This window comes from Prionailurus viverrinus, chromosome E2 (assembly GCF_022837055.1).
Source record: "Prionailurus viverrinus isolate Anna chromosome E2, UM_Priviv_1.0, whole genome shotgun sequence".
NCBI lineage: Eukaryota > Metazoa > Chordata > Mammalia > Carnivora > Felidae > Prionailurus > Prionailurus viverrinus.
The window spans coordinates 31,903,952-31,921,620 of record NC_062575.1 but is presented as its reverse complement, the minus strand read 5'-3'; the positions used below and the strand labels follow the sequence as shown (position 1 = coordinate 31,921,620).

The following is a 17,669-nucleotide window of genomic DNA, read 5'->3' as shown; positions in this document are numbered from 1 at the left end:
AAGAAAAAGACCAGATGCAAAGAGAGATACATGCTTCTGAAAAGATGATTGGTGAGTTTCAACTGGAAAACCTCAGAAGACTAAGGAAGCGGCAAAATTATCCTTGGGTGAGATTGGGGAAGTTCCAGTTGAAGGCTTGGGGAGAGAAAACATAGAGATGGCCTGGAGCATAGGGAAATGAATCTAGACATTTCCGAGCAAAACAAAGCATGGACCATACTGAAGGTACAGGTTGGTATTAGAACTGTACCAGGCATATAATAAATACTATAAATATGCAAAATATTAATTGGATTGAATTGGACTGAGATCTAGAGGTCAAATTACAGTGGTGTTAATATAGTATGGTGGGTTGAGCAAATGGTCATGAGAATATTGAAGATGAGGGGGACAACATGAGAGATTATTAGCGAAGAATCTGAGTAGGTGTGGAGAAGCTTAATGGTCATGGGAGAGTTTGACTCTTGGGAAATCAGAAACGAGTTGACAGGTATGAGAGGGAAAGCTGCATTTACTATGTGCCTACTATATTTTAGGAACTTTGAATGTATTTCTAAACCATGCAACAACCCTGCAAATTAGGTGATAATAATCAACTTGGGTCTCAATTTTTAGTGTATTTTAAACATTAGAAAGTTGTGCATTTAAGTCAATTTCCTGTTTTTGATACTAAATGAAATTTATTTGGCTTTATAATACATATTTATGCTTAATTTGATTAGGGATATGATTGATGTTTAGGACTATTTCAGTTAAACAACTTGACTTGATTCCCTGGCAACCGGGAAATTTATAATCTGTTTTCAGTATCAGCCCCGAATTATCCTCAGTCACCTTTTACTAAGAGTAGAGATGAGATTATGTTTCAAAGATTTCCCTTTCTGTAAGATGCAAAGCAAGACTAAATTAAGTGTGAATGCCAATAAAGTAATTGAATTTAGTAAATCATTATCTGCAGATGGAGATGTTAACATAAACATTAAAATGAATGCTATCGACATTACTGATTTTCAGGTCTTTTAAAGCAAGGAATCCCCCCTGCCCTTTTTTTTTTTTTTTTTAAGATTTTATTTTTAAGTAATCTCTACACCCAATGTGGGGCTCAAATTTACCACCCTGAGATCAAGACTCCATGCTCTACCAACTGAGCCAGTCAGGTGCCCCTGAATCCCTTGTTTTTTAAAAATCCTACTAGAAAGCTCAATCTGTAAGATACATAAAAACAATACTCAGGGTGAAATCTTTTATTGGTGGGGTAGTGGGGGAGGGGGAGGTCCAATCTCTTGTTTTCAGTGACTAAAGATTACCCAGTGCCCTAAAGAGCACAGATTGCAAACTGTTTACAGTGTTTTTTGTGGATTATTATACAATAGTTCTATGAGATAGTACTATTAGTATCCCCATTTTACAGGTGAAGAAACTGAGCTTCAAAACGATTATGTGATTTGCCTAAGATTACACAGCTAGTAAGTGATAAAGCCAAGATTCCATGCTTTCACTAGTCTTATTTCAGAGCCCGTACTTTAACTGCTCTGCTGTACAGAACCCTTTGTAGAATCACTTCTCAATGAAAATAGGATTCTTTGAGGGATAATTGGGAATTAAACTTTATTTTTATTAAAAAAAATTTTTTTTTAATGTTTATTTATTTTTGAGAGAGAGAGAGACAGAGACAGAGCTCCAGAGGCAGAAGGGCAGAGAGAGAAGGAGACACAGAATCAAAGCAGGCTCCACGTTCTGAGCTGTCAGCACAGAGCCTGACGCGGGGCTCGAACTCACGAACCATGAGATCATGACCTGAGCCGAAGTCAGCCGCTTAACCGACTGAGCCACCCAGGCGCCCCGAGAATTAAACTTTAAATTGGATCACTGAGGCATTTTTTATGGTAAAATATACATAACATAAAATATACTATTTTAAACATTTTTAAGTGGACAGTTCAGTGGGAGCTTCTTAAAGCCATAAAAAATGATATATTGTTGCTTAAAAGAATAGTTTTGAATCTCAGCTTTGGAGTAACTATTAAGGGTTGATGAGTTTTGTTTTATGTTATGACATTATTGAATTCTTGAAAGCATTTGAGTATTTACTGTGTGCCAGGAATTGTGCTGGTAGATGCTAGGGATATAAAGATGAATAAGAACTAATCTCTGCATTCATCTTTAGTAGACAAGACAGACTTACTAAATTAGACCTTCTAAAGTAGACATTCTAGGTGTACTACTAGACCCAGAACAGTAATACGGTGTGTAAGTTATGGGAAAATGAGTGCTTACCAGTTCGAGGAAAGAGAGAGAGAAAGAGTGTCTGTGTGTGTGTACACGTACATTTACATACAGGCTTCCTAGAAATAGTAGAACTTGAGTTTAATCTAAAAGACATTACTTATCAAGTGGAGGAAGGTGGGAGGTGGGGGGGTCAGTGTTGTAGGCGTAGAGAACTTCTTGTACATATTAATGGAGATAGGAGAAAGTTTGAATTCAGGCCAACATTTCAACATGGTTGAGCATGGATTACCTATGGGAGAAGAGAAGCAAATAAGGGTGGAAGGGCATTGATATCTTTAGGAAGAGAATAAAAAGAACAAGTATATATGTTAGGAGGGCGAAGGCAGATATAGGTATATGATGATACTGTTGATTTGTATAAATATTTTTTAAATCATTTGGAAACTAAGTACAATCAGATATAACAGGCTTAGATCTTAGCAGTTTTTGAGCAAATTAATGTAGCGTCATCAGCTCTTAGTTCTGCAGGTCAGTGAGAGGGAAATACATATCTGTCGAGCATTTACCATGTTTTGGGACTTTGGATCTGTTCTTCTGAACTCTGGAATAACCCTGTCAAGTAGATGATCACCTAAGGGAAACAGACTGAGAGGTTCCAAGAACTGCTCAAGGTTATGCAGTTTAGAGAGATGGCAGTTGGAAACCTTGGGGTCCTTCAGCTCTACATTTGCTGCTGGCTTACCTTTGCCACATATGGTCCTAATTGACTAGTGAATCTATTTTATTATTAAACAGTTGAAGTTAGATATATTGCAGTGAGATTAATCCAAAACATGTTGATGATACATACAGCAGAGTTAAGGATGGGATTTAATAGAACAGTATAAACAAATACAGAGATTGGCATATAAGATATTAAAGTCTTTTATTCTATGGGCTTCTTTCATGATTTTGTGTATTGTACACTAATAGAACAACCTCAGGATTTGATTGTTAGTTAGCTGTTGAAAATAATTTAGAAGGATGTCCTTCTGGATAACTTTCAAATTGGTGTATATTTTTGTTGGGTTCTAATTTTTGCTAATACTCATGTTGTTATATGTTAAGGTCATATTAGCCTGAAAAATTAAAAGATGAGGATATTTCTACAACTTAATAGAATGACTGTCTTTCACATAAGTTTTTAAAGGAATTTTACATATACAAGGTAATAATTGATGTCTTCAAGAGGAGGAAAAAGCACGGTCTTTTTAAAATTAAAAACTTTTAAAAATTTAATTTCAGTAAGTTTTTATTTTAGAATATGGGGCCCCACCACTTCAAGTCTTCCTTGCTTTTTTTCCTTGATGAGAATTTTAAGCTTTTTTTCCTGATGGAGCTTACATCTCTAGTTTGGGGTAATTTTTAAAAAAATTTCTTTCTTGGAAGTCTATAGAATTTTTATAACTTTTGAATATGTGAATGGAAAGTAAACTACAGTATACAATGTTGAGTTATAAGATACCTTCACAGGCATCTTATCGAAACCTGTCATTGATGAGGAAACTGAAGTCCAGAGAGCTAACTGTGTTGTCACACATTCAGTTACTGTCAGAGATTAGAATTTTGGTCTCCTGATAAGGGAAAAACAAATAATACTAATAGGTTTTAGTCTATAGTTCGGGGTAATGAATTTTTTCTTTTGGATCCTGTTAGCCTACTTTGAAAATGTCTGTGTAGGCTTATAAGTAACTGTTAGGTAAATTAAGAAGAGACACACTTAATATCCATATTAAAGAATTACTTTCAGAGTACTTTGGGTAGAAGTTTTCTTTTTTTATTTTCTTTTATTTTTAAAAATTTATTTATTTTTGAGAGACAGAGACAGACAGAATCTGCAGTAGGCTCTAGGCTGTCAGCACAGAGCCCGACTCGGCTCGAACCCAAGAACTGTGAGATCATGACCTGAGCCAAAGTCAGACACTCAACCGACTGAGCCACCCCCAGGTGCTCCTTGGGTTTTCTAACCATTTGAGGGCTGAAAATTGGGTCACAGTTTGTGATTTGCTATCCAGATGTCTTTTATTACTGCACTTCCCATGTAAAAAAAGCTGAACATACTACCAAAGGGTAGATTCTACAGCATGTCATGCTTCTTATTCAAAAAGAACTTGAGAAATACTTGGGGGGGGGGGGAGGGGAGCAATAAACAATGGGCCATAATACACATGCACTGGAATATTATTCAGCCTTTAAAAGAAGGGCAGTTCTGACACATACTACAAAATGGATGAATCTTGAGGAGATTAGGCTAAGTGAAATAACCCAGTCACATGCAAATACTGTATGGTTCCACTTATGTCAGGTAGCTAGAATAGTCACATTCCTAGAAAGAGAAAGTAGAATGGTGGTTGCCAGGGATGTGGGGAGGGAGAAATGAGGAATTGTTTAATGGATGCATGGTTTCAAATTTGCAAGATGAAAAAGAGAGTGTGTGCACAATGTGAATATATGTTAAAAGGTTCTGAATTGTACCCCGAAAAAATGGTTAATTAAGGTTGTAAGTTTTTTGCTTATATATGTTTTACCATAATTAAAAATAAAAAATATTTTTTACATGGACCATAAACTCCAATGTCCAGGTAACCAGTGTTGCCATTTTTTTAAAAAAACTTTCATGTAAGATTTTTTAAAAGAACAAAAACAATTTCTGCCTTATGTAGCATTCCCTCTCCCCAACCAAAAAGAAAAATCGGTCCATTCCATGAGTATTTATTGACTACTTACTATATTTTATATACTTATTATATACTTATATAATAAGTACTAGGGATACATCATATAAAAATTTTCGACGTAGAACTTACATTTTATGGGAAGCATAAGCTTTAAACATGATAAATATGTAAAATATATAGAATGTTAGCCAGTGCTAAGGTAGAAAAATAAAGCAGGGAAGGGAATATCCCGTATTGGACAGGAAATGGGGACATTTCATTTATTTATTTTTAATGTTTATTTATTTTGAGAGAGAGAGAGAGAGTGAGCCGGGGGGGGGGGGGGGCGCAGAAAGAGAGGGAGACAGAGAATCCAAAGCAGGCTTTGCACCGTCAGCATGGAGCCTAATACAGGGCTCAAACCCACCAGCTGTGAGATCGGGACCTGAGCCAAAATCAAGCGTCAGCGCTTAACCAACTGAGCCACCCAGGTGCCCTGGAAATGGTGACATTTTAGATAGGGTGGTCAAGAAGGGCCTCAGTGAGAAAGTTACTTTTGAGGAAAGAACTGGATGAAATGAAAGAAGACTGTACATAGCAAGTGCAAAGGCCTTGAGGAAAAAACATGTCTGGCTTTTTTAATTAAAAATATTTTTTAAGGGGTGCCTGGGTTGCTCAGTCGGTTGAGCGTCCTTCTTCGGCTCAGGTTATGATCTCACAGTTCATGAGTCCAGCATCGGGCTCTGTGCTGACAGCTCAGGGCCTGGAGTCTGCTTCCGGTTCTGTGTCTCCCTCTCTCGCTGCCCCTCCCCCACTTGCGCTGTCTCTCCCTGCCTCTCAAAAATAATGAAACGTAATAAAATTGTTTTTAATATTTTTAAAAGTTTATTTTGCAAGAATGAGTGAGCAGAGGAGGTGCAGAAAGAGGGAGAGAGAGAATCTCAAGCAGGCTCTTCGCCGTCAGTGCAGAGCCTGACGCAGGGCTCTATCTCACAACCATGCCCCAAAATCAAGAGTTGGTCCTTTAACCAACTGAGCCACCCAGGTACCCTTTAATAAAAAATATTTTTAAATTTAAATTAAATTTTTAATGTGTTATGTGTAAAATTCGGTGGCATTATTTCCACTGACAATATTGTGTAACCTTCACTACTGTCTTCCGTTTCTTCCCTACCTCCCTAAACAGAAACTACTCATTAAGAGATAACTCCTTATTTTTCCCTCTCCCTAGCCTCTGGTAATCTCTAATCCTTTTATCTTTAGGAATTTGCCTATTCCACATATTCTAAATATTTTGTATAGTGGAATCATATAATATTTTCCCTTTTGTGTCTACTTATTATACTTAGCATAATGTTTTCTAGGTTCATCCACATTGTAGCAGGTATCAGAACTCTATCCCCTTTTTATGGTTGGATCACATTCCATTTTAGGTATCTACCAGATTTTGTTCATTCGTCTGTTGATGGATACTTGGACTGTTTTCAACTTTTGGCTGTTGTGAATAATGCCGCTATGAACTTTTGCATATAAATATTTGGGTCTCTGTTTCTAATTCTTTGGGGTGTATAGTTTGTATCTAGAAGTAGAATACCTGGGTTATATGGTAATTCTTTAACTTTTTAAGGAACAACCACACTTTTTCATAGTGGCTGTGCCATTTTACATTACTAATGGCAATGTAGGAGTATTCCAACTTTCCCACATCTTTTCAAACACTTGTTACTTTTCATTTTTAAAATAATATTCCTAGTAGTTGTGAAGTGAAATCTTATTGTGATTTTGATTTGCGTTCTAATGACTGATGTTGAATATCTGTTAATTGGGCATGCCTGCATCTTCTTTGGATAAATGTTTATTGAAGTCCTTTGTCCATTTTAAAATTGGGTTGAGTATAGTAGTGAGTTTTTGGGAGTTCTTTATAAATTCTAGATATTGGGGCGCCTGGGTGGCTCAGTCGGTTAAGCGGCTGACTTCGGCTCAGGTCATGATCTTGCGGTCCGTGAGTTCGAGCCCCGCGTTGGGCTCTGTGCTGACAGCTCGGAGCCTGGAGCCTATTTCAGATTCTGTGTCTCCCTCTCTCTGACCCTCCCCCGTTCATGCTCTCTCTCTGTCTCAAAAATAAAAATAAACGTTAAAAAAAATTTTTTTAGAAATAATAAATTCTAGATATTAAACTTTTATCAGATACATGATTTGCAAATATTTTCTCCCATTCTGTGGGTTGTCTTTTTACTCTGTTGATAGTATTCTTTGGTGCACAAGTTTTTAATTTTTATGAAGTTCAATTTATCTTTTTTTCTTCTTTTATTACCTGTGCTTTTGATATTATATTTAAGAAACCATTGCTAATCCAGAGTCATGAAGATTTGCCCCTATGGTTTCTTCTAATAGTGTTACAGTTTTAGCTCTTAAATTTAGATCTTTGATATATTTCAGTTGATTTTTTTTATGGTGTAAGGTAAGAGTTCAGCTTTATTCCTTTGCATGTGGCTCTCCAGTTTTCCCAACATCAGTTGTAGAAGAGACTATTTTTTCCCCATTGAATGTTCTTGGCACTCTTGTCAAAAATCAGTTGACCATGTGAAGGTTTACTTTTGGACTTTCCCTACTATTCCATCAGTCTATATTGTCTATCCTTATGCCAATACCACATGTTTTGATTACTGTAGTTTTGTGGTAAGTTTTGAAAGTGGGAAGTGTGGGTCTTCCAACTTTGTTCTTTTTCAATATTGTTTTGGCTCTTCTGGGTCCCTTGAAATTCCATATGAATTTTGGGATGAGTTTTTTTGTATATGCAAAAAATCATTGGAATTTTGATAGAAATTGCATTGAATGTGTAGATTGCTTTGGGTATTAATGTCATCTCAACAATATTAAGTCTTCCAGTCCATGTACACAGGATGTTTTTCCATTTATTTAGATCTACCTTAATTCTTTTCAGCAGTGTTTTGTCTTCAAAACAATGTATAGTCTTCAGTGTACACATCTTACATGTCTTTCATTAAATTTATTCCTAAGTATCTTATTTTCTAATGCTATTGTAAATGGAATTGTTTTCTTTCTTCCTTTCTTTCCCTTTCTATTTTATTTTTAAGTAATCTCTATGTTTAAGTAATTCTTTCTTGTTCTCTTTCTTTCTTTCTTTCTTTCTTTCTATTTTATTCACACCCAATGTGGGACTTAGGCTCACAACCCTTAGGTCAAGAGTCACACACTCTACCAACTGATCCAGACAGGTCCCCCAATGGAATTGTTTTCTTTATTTCCTTTACATAGTGTTGATTACTGTCTCACAGAAATACAACTGGTTTTTCTGCATAGATTTGTATCCTACAATTTTGCTGAATTTGTTTATTACCTCTAACAGTTTGTGTGCATGTTTTCTACACACATACAAGATCATGTAATCTGTGAACAGAGATAACTGTACCTTTTCCTTTCTAATTCAGGTGGCTTTTCTTTTACTTTCTTGCCTGTTTTCTCTGGCTAGATCCTTCAGTCTACGTTGAATACAAGTAGTGAAAGTGGGCATCCTTGTCTTGTTCCTGATTTGGGGACAAAAGCTTTCATTCTGTTACTATTGAGTTTGATGTTAGGTGTTAAGTTGTTTATATAGGGCCTTTATCATATTGAGGAAATTCCTTTCTATTCCTATTTTATTAAGTGTTTTTATCATGAAAGGGCGCTGGAAGGGTAGTAGATTTTGTCATATGCTTTTTTTGCATCAATTGATATGATGATGTTCTTTTACCTTCTGTCTATTCATTCAGTGTATTATATCGATTGACTTTTGTATGTTAATTACCTTTACACTTGTAGGATAATTCTCACCTTTTCATATAATACACCGTATATGTACACATATGTATACAGTGCTGTGGGATTTGGTCTGCTAATATTTTGTTGACAATTTCTCCATCTATGTTTATAAGAGATATTAGTCTTTAGTGTCTTGTTTTTTGGTTTTGAGTTTTTTGCCTTGTGATGTCTTTGGCTTCATTATCAGGCATAATGTTGGTCTCACAAAATGAGTTAGAAAGTACTTCTACCTTTTTATTTTTGTGGAACAAGTTGAGAAGAATTGGTGGTGTCAATTCTTTAAGTATTTGGTAGAGTTCAATATTAAAGCCATCTGGTCCTGGACTTTTGTCCAGGGAAGTTTGGGAAGTTTTTGATTACAGATTCAATCTTATTTGTTATAGGTCTATTTAGATTTTCAGTTTCTTTTTGAGTCAATTTTTGTAGTTTACATGACATGTAATTTGTTCATTTCATCTAAGTTTATCCAATTTATTGGTGTGTAGTGTTCATATTATTCTTATTTAAAAAGGACTTATTCTTATATAAAAAGGACTTATACAGTACTTCCATAGTCTTATAAGATATGTAATATCCTCTCTTGTTTCTGTTTTTAGTAATTGGGATCTTGTCAATTTTGTTGATCTTTTCAGAGAACTAATGTTAAATTTAATTGATTTTCCTCTTTTGTTTTTCTCTTCTTTATTTCATTTATCTCCGCTCTATTATTTCTTTCTGCTTCCTTTGCATTTAGTTTGCTTATTGCTTTTTAAAAAAAATTTTTTTTAATGTCTATTTTTGAGAGACAGCGTGTGAGCAGGGGAGAGGCAGAGAGAGAGGGAGACATCGAATCCAAAGCAGGCTCCAGCCTCCTAGGTGTTAGCAGAGATCCCAAGGCGGGGCTCAAACCCACGAACCTCGAGATCATGACCTGAGCCAAAGTCAGGTGCTCAACCTACTGAGCCACCGAGGTGTCCCAAGTTTGCTTATTTTTTTAAGGTGTACAGTTAGGTTATCAATTTGAGATTTTTTTTAATGCGGTTGTTTACAAGTATAAATTTCCCTTAGACCATTGCTTTTGCTGCATCATAACTTTTGCTTGTGTTTTCATTTTTATTCATCTGAGGGTATTTTCTAGTATCTCTTTATTTTTTATATAGGATTTTTCACATTTCAATAAGCTGGAAAAATTTTTGCTGATAGCTTTGAAAAGAGAAGCTGTAGGGGAGACATAAGTCTTCAAGAATTTGAAGGTTGTCATAATTAGGTTTGTTTTAAACAATCAAAGTACATGCCTAGGAAGGCAGGAGGAAAATTGAACTTCTAAAGAAATTTTTAATAGATATTCAAGTAGTTTCCTTAACAGGAACTGTTCTAGAAGTTCATAGACCTTTTTTTTTCTTTTTTTTTTTTTTTTAAACAAAGAAATGGTAAATTGAAATTTGCCAGCTTTTTATTTTGCCAAGTAAAGATATTCTTTAAAATGACAGATAAATATTTCTAAGTACAACTTAAGTGTTTTGGTCACTGTTATTGAGAGAGTTGCTATTTGCTATCCAAAAATAACTTTAAATTTTACCACAGTAAAAAAGTTAATCAAGTGTTAGGCCAGAGAAATTTTGAACAGTGAAATAGCTCCCTATTGCCTCTAGGATAAAGTCCAGATTTCTTAACATGGCTAATTTAAAGCCTTAGATATCTGACCTCTGCTTGCCTCTCAACATCTCTGTTTTGGCTAGTAGTATGCTCTGGCCACACTACACTATTGAGTAGTTCTCTAAATGCTAAGTCCTCCTTTACCTCTGGGCATTTCTTGTAGTGTTTCCACTGTGTCCTTGCCAGTTTTAGGAATAATGCAAGAGAGTGAAAGGATTGTAAAACACCTGTTTCCTATTTTAATAGGGGTTACTGCTTCCTTTATTTAATACAGTACTTTATAATTAACCTTTGAGGCAGACAGGACTGTAGTTAATAGTTTGTGTTGTTATGTTGTTTTCTGTTTTTTGGGTTTTTTGTTTTGTTTTGTTTTGTTTTGTTTTTTACAGATGAAAACAAATAGTATGTGATCTTCTCAAAATCATACAGCTAGGAAGTGGAAGAGGCAGGACTCTCGTCTATGTTTCGTTTTAGGTATCATGTTCTTCCTAATTCTTATGCAGTCATCCACTGATTCAGCAAAAATTTATTGTGTGCCTACTAAGCTAGGCAACATACTAAGGATACGAGGATGATAAAGGTGTTCCTTTTTTTTCCCGAGGGTATATAGTCTAGTGGAGAGAAAATAAAAAGAAACATAATACAGATTTATAATGGAGTGTTATTTGTAGTATGCACAGGTTACTAGACAGTTGAATCAGGTGATTCTGAAGCTGAATTTTCTCCAAATATAAATTTGAAATAGCTATGAGTAGCTCATAAACAAAGTAAAAATTAATGTAGCACAAATTTAATGTATAGAAATGCTGAAGAGATGACTTAATAGAAAACGAATAATTTGGTAGGGATCAGTGCTCTTCGTATTAAATGGGATGAGACTCTTAATGTGTAGAATTTACTGGGAAGACTAATTCATTTAGTAGAAAAATATTGAGAGATTTATTTGGAGAATACAGAGATGTCTTGGAAAGAAAGCAACTGTTAGATATTGAGGAAGTCAATTTACAATTGAAGTATGTTTATATACATAAATCCTGTTTCAGAACTCATGTTCAATGATTTTGTTTTTACTCTTAAGGCCCAGTTCAAGTGTTAGCTCATCTCTATGCCTTTGCCGATCTTCTCCAGAAATAATTAACTGCGATCTAATCTGTGCCACCATAACATAGTGCTGTGTATACATCTCTGCTAAGGCATATATCACTATGTGTTTATGTGTTTTCTTCCCCTCTGGATTATGAACTTTGTGAAGGCAGGGATTCTGTCCTTTTGATGTTTGAATCCGTTTTGTTTGATCCTCAGGTCATTGGCATCCAGTAAATATAGAAATGAAGATAGAGAAGTAATTTCATTTTGATTCTAAATACTTGTCTCAACCTTAGAAGAATTCTGTCCCCCATATGTATTCTTTTAATGTACTTAATCGATAAGGCCCCCTACAGCAGTACTCCCAACGTTTCTGCCTTTATTTTCTATTTTTCTTCCTTTGTTATATACCCTCTGCAATGGTCATACTGTACTTATTTCCTTCATGCTATTTCTTTATTCCTGAATTCTTTGACCTTCCCTTCCAGTCCTTTTCTAATAAGACTTCTTCAAATGCTAACTGTTCCAAGAAGTTTTTCCTGAATAACTTGCCAAAAATGTTATTTTTATAAATTATCTTCTCGATGAACCTGTGCCTCTCTTAGGACAGTTACCATATTTTATTCAATATGTACTGTGTTTTTCTCGTGCCATTCCCCCCTTTTTCCTCCATTTAAATTCTGAACTTCCTGAGGGCAGAAACTTTTGCAGTTTCTACAGAGTTGCTTTGGATATAATAGACAGTCCATAAATATTTGCCTAATTAAACAACAAGTTAAAACAAGCTTGATGTGATATTTTCATAAAGTTAGAAAATGGTACATTTACAGAATAAATTACAACACTAGATGTTAAATGAGCCTTGTGTCAGTTGTAGAATAAACTGTTCAAATCAGAAAACGTGGCTTTATTAGATTTTTGTGCATTTTTTCATAGTTCACCTTCAGTCTCAGTTTTTATAACTAAGGTCGACTACTTACATATATCTTATCACATATGGAATCTGTATCTTCTTAGTATAGTATTGGTGTTTACATTATTAGATGTTCCTCTTATGTACTTACTTTTAGCAAAAAACAAGTAACATGCTGATAATGTTCTGTTTACATGTCTAAATTCCCTCAGGTATCAATTACTACTTATCATCGAGTTTGTGTAGGTTGTTGTTTATCCATAAATGTTTATTGGATGAGAAAATGGCAAACTTGTTCTTTTTGTTTTTAATGTTTTATTTAAAAAAAAAATTTTTTTTAATGTTTATTTTTGACAGAGAGAGAGACAGAGCCTGAGCGGGGGAGGGGCAGAGAGAGAGGGAGACACAGAATCCGAAGCAGGATCCAGGCTCTGAGCTGTCAGCACAGAGCCCGACGCGGGGCTCGAACTCACAGACCGCAAGATCATGACCTGAGCTGAAGTCGGACGCTCAACCGACTGAGCCACCCAGGCACCCCTGTTTTATTTATTTTTGAGAGAGAGAGAGAGAGAGAGAGCGTGAGCAGGGGAGGGGTAGAGAGAGAGGGAGAAACAGAATCCAAAGCAGGCTCCAGGCTCTGAGCTGTCACTGTAGAGCCTGATGTGGGGCTCGAACCCATGAACCATGAGATCATGACCTGAGCCAAAGTCGGATGCTTAACTAACTGAGCCACCCAGGTGCCCCTAGACTTGGTTTCTTAATTAAAATGTCTACTTCTCCCATATTTTTGTTAAGCTTCAGGTTATATAAATGTAGAAAACACTCTGCTTTAGCATAATTTACCATCATGTACAAAATTGCAAAGACTGTACCAGTTCTTTCCTGTATGGACTGTTTTGTTACTGCTCTGATATATATTTATTTCCAGAGCAGTTTCCTAAAAATTCTTTAACTGTTTTTTTTAAGAACAAATGTATAAGCATATAGTAAATCTGTATAAATTAATAATGTTTTATATTTATTTATATTTAAGTTCACTGTTATCACAGTAAATAGAACTATATGAACTAATGTCATATCTGTCAACATTCAGTTGGGCAGTAGATTTTTATAGTTCTGGGTTCTGAACTCTTGAAGTAATACATTCTCATTATTTAAGAAGTTAATCCTAAGATGCATATTTTTTCCCCCTTTAATATCTCTGAAATTGGGATGTGTCTCAGTCAGTATTTCCCAGGTGGCTGTCATGGAGTCGTTGTCTGTGTGTACACAAAGTTAGTCATGGTTCTTTATCTTGCCATCGCCTCAGTTGGGCTATGTATGATAGTACCACATGTGTTTGTTATTTAAAATATCTTTACAAATATACTCTGTTTTTCAGTATTTAACCACAAAGGCATTGATTACGTAGAGAGGCACAGAAACAGAGTAGCAGAGCATAAATTTAATATTAGTGAAGCAAATATTTGTTGAAGAAATGACAGCAATTCCACATTTACTTACAGAGCAACAATCAAGTGCTTTATGGACCAAGCAGAGTACCTCAAGGCAGAAGAAATTGTCAGATCCTTTGGAATAAGACTAAGTCTAAAAACCTTTAAGAAGGTCATTTCGTTCATTATAAAATAAAAATGTGAAGTGGTATAGTGCCATAGTTTAATTGACGGCATTTTTTTTTTCTTCATGTTATATCAGGTAATGATGTATCTCATATTTGATGATGTATTGGATTTGGTAACTTTCATTGTATCTCATTTTATGTTCCTCTTGATAATCATACATCCATATAAAAGCATAAGACACGGATTTCCTGATGAATGACTTAGGTATACATAAAAGTTCCCTAGTCTGGAGTCTGAAGCTGAAAATAAGATATGCTCCAGAGAAGTGATTTAACCTACCTTATATTTTTCTAATGGCTTTGTTCATTGCAGACCACATAGCCCTTCATCTGTTCCATCTCACAATTATAAAATCTAGAAAAATAATTTTTTTCTGTATTTCATTTCTAAAATCATATATTTGTTAAAGCACTTGGATACCATTGTGCTTAACAATGAGTCAATTTCTAATTACAATTAATATAGACTTCGGTAGGTTTTACTTTTCAGAATTTTTCAAAAGTATTTCTACATTAAAATAGTGAACATTTTGTTTAGGAAATTTGTATTTCCTAATATGGACCTCCCAAAATAGAAGTTCTGGAAAAGTTTCTTAGGCCTTTGCTAATTTTTTTTTTAAGTTTCTTTCTTTTTTTGAGAGAGACAGAGATAGCGCAAGTAAGGGAGGGGCAGAGAGAGAGAGAGGTGAGAGAGAGAATCCCAAGCGGCCTCCGCACTGCCAGTGGGGCTTGAACCCAAGCCATGGGGCTTGAAGCCCCATGATCATGCAATCATGATCTGAGCCGAGAGCAAGAGTTGGACACTTAACCAACTGAGCCGCCCAGGCGCCCCTGGCCTTTACTAATTTTTAAATAAACTAATATGTAGAGGAGCAGGAACCTCCATTTGTGGTTCTCTGTGCAAGACAGTAGGGCAGAGCCATAAATTGCCTTTATGAAAAAATGTTTGGAATAATACAGGCCTAGAAGAAAATTAGCTAGCCATTTCATGTTAATGAGTAACCCATTAGATTCTTTCCACACAGAAGTAGCGTGTATGTTTGTGTATATATACATATATTTACATAAATGTAATCATTTTTTCTCTTAAGACTATCATAAGACTAATTTATTGCTTAGCTCAAGCTGCTACTGTTTATTTTTGCCTTAGTTTGATTGTCACCACACATTTATTTGCACAGTTTAGTAAGTAAGCAATATTTGTATTCCAAATGATCTACTGGGACAAGGGGGGAGACTTAGGGACAGAGTAATGAATATGACTATTAACAGGAAGGTGCTTGCTTTTGCTACATGGATATCTAAATCAGTTGGTTCTTAGGAAGGCTCATCTTCCATGGGGGTGGGTAAGGGGACCATGGTAGCAGTATGTGGGAACATCCCCAACCTATCACCTGTCTGCATGGTCTGTCAACTGACCAGATAGCTAACTCATCTCATTTGGGCCAATCTGAGAAGGTCTGATGTCAGCTATCTTAACATTACTTTCAAGTGTAATACATACATTTTTTATGCATGCCAAAGCTGCTAGGGAGTGATGCTAGGGAGTGATGGCCATTTCATGGTCTAAGTGAAAGTCTGACATACCATTCTCAAGTTTACATTCTATCAAAATATATGAACTTCAAAATGAAAGTAATATGCACTATTACTTTTAAATACATATAGTCATGTCCCATGCACCAGCATTTTTTTCCTTGTAAGGAATATTAATGAGCTTTTTGCAATGAATTATTCTATAAAAAATACTGTACACTGAGATTGTAGGTTTTTAAAATCATATATAAACTTTGTAGAACTTTAATGAATACTCATCATTAAACTTGGATTGCTTTTTCTTATTTTCCTAGGATTCTGACACTTCATGACATGTCATTATCTAGAGCAATAATGAACATTGACCTGTTTCGGATTAGTTGATGACCTTTGGAAATGATCCAATAGTATCTACTACAGAGAAGCTGAATATACTTCATTTGGAGTGAACAGCTCAGATCGTCACTGGATTTTTCAAGATGACAGATCCAATGATGGACTTTTTTGATGATGCCAATCTTTTTGGTGAGACCTTAGAAGGTTTGTCAGATGATGCATTTGTACAGCCAGGACCTGTTTCACTAGTCGATGAATTGAACCTGGGTGCAGAATTTGAACCTTTGCACATAGACTCACTCAACCATGTTCAAGGTACTCCAACACATCAGAAGATAACTGATTATGAGCAGTTAAATCAGTTTGATTCAATGAAATTTCACCAGGTCAATCAGCCTTTTGGTAGCCCAGCTGAACACGTGTTATCTCCACACTCTCAGTTTAATTGTTCTCCAATCCATCCCCCAAACCAACCCAATGGTTTGTTTCCAGATGTAGCAGATGGCAGTCCAATGTGGGGCCATCAGACAGCTACCAGCATTTCAAATCAAAATGGGTCTCCTTTCCACCAACAAGGACATTCTCACCCTATGCATCCAAATAAAAGCTTTGTGGTACACCATGACTTTGCCTTATTTCAGGCCAGTGAACAACAAACACAGTGCACTTCACTACGCTCACAGCAAAACAGAAACAGTCTTAACCCAGGGCAAAATTCTCTTAGCCAGTCTAAAAATTTTATGGATGTTAATGTTTCTGGTCCACACAGAGTCAGTGTTAGCCACCCATCACAAATTACGAATGCATCTACGTCGCAACAGTCTCTTTCAATGCAGCAATTTTCTCAAACATCAAATCCTTCAGTACACTTCCTCAAGTGTAGCAATCACCAAGAAGGGAATTTTAATGGACCTTCTCCAAATATGACTTCTTGTTCTGTCAGTAATTCACAGCAGTTTTCTTCACATTATTCCTTTTCCAGTAATCACGTCTCACCCAACAGTCTTCTGCAGTCCTCTGCTGTTCTTGCACCTAATCATACAAATCAGGCTTTATCAGATTTTACTGGAAGTAATTCCTTTTCACCTCATAGGGGAATCAAGCAAGACTCCACTCAGCATATGCTAAATCCCAATACATCGTTGAATTCAAGTAATTTCCAAATGTTGCATTCATCACATCCTCAGGGTAATTATAGCAATTCAAAATTATCTCCTGTGCACATGAACTTCCCAGATCCTGTTGACTCAGGAACTCAAATGGGCCATTTCAATGATCACGTAGAAACTAATGGCTTTTCATCTTTAGAAGAGAATTTACTTCATCAAGTAGAGTCTCAAACTGAGCCATTCACGGGACTTGACCCAGAAGACCTCCTGCAGGAGGGTCTCCTTCCCCAGTTTGATGAGGCAACATTTGGACAGGATCATTCAAGTCATGTTTTAGATCATGACCTTGAACGGCAGTTTACTTCACATCTGGTAACTCGGCCTTCAGAGATGGCTCAAACTCAGTTGCACAGTCCAGTTCGCAGTTGGCATTCATCACTTTCGAATCATCAGCATTTACATGACAGAAATCGCCTATATTTACAGCGACAGGTTTGTAGCTCTTTTATTTTGATGATTTGGGGTAGGATGGACTTTTACTCATTGAGTTAATTTTATGTGAGACCTATCCAAGGTTGCTCAAACTCAGTCATTCTATTAGGTGAATATGCATATTTTGACATAGGTTTTGTTGCTTTAACGGTCTTATATTTGGAAATTATTCATTGATGCGCTCAGAGCAATAC

General features: G+C 35.9%; 1 protein-coding gene across 15 annotated transcripts in view; it reads left to right on the top strand.

The window, feature by feature from the left end:
* The window catches only part of CHD9 (chromodomain helicase DNA binding protein 9), a 235,826-nt gene that overhangs the window by 62,084 nt on the left and 156,073 nt on the right, over positions 1-17,669 (top strand). For 14 of the 15 annotated variants that reach the window (XM_047834132.1, XM_047834147.1, XM_047834146.1 and 11 more), the window contains one exon: positions 15,853-17,475. In XM_047834132.1, coding sequence (XP_047690088.1) covers positions 16,018-17,475 — 1,458 coding nt within the window. In that variant the 5' untranslated portion in view covers positions 15,853-16,017. Of the gene's footprint in view, positions 1-1,793; positions 1,887-15,852; positions 17,476-17,669 lie in introns of those variants that run through there. The other variant, XM_047834133.1, reaches the window with a different exon arrangement.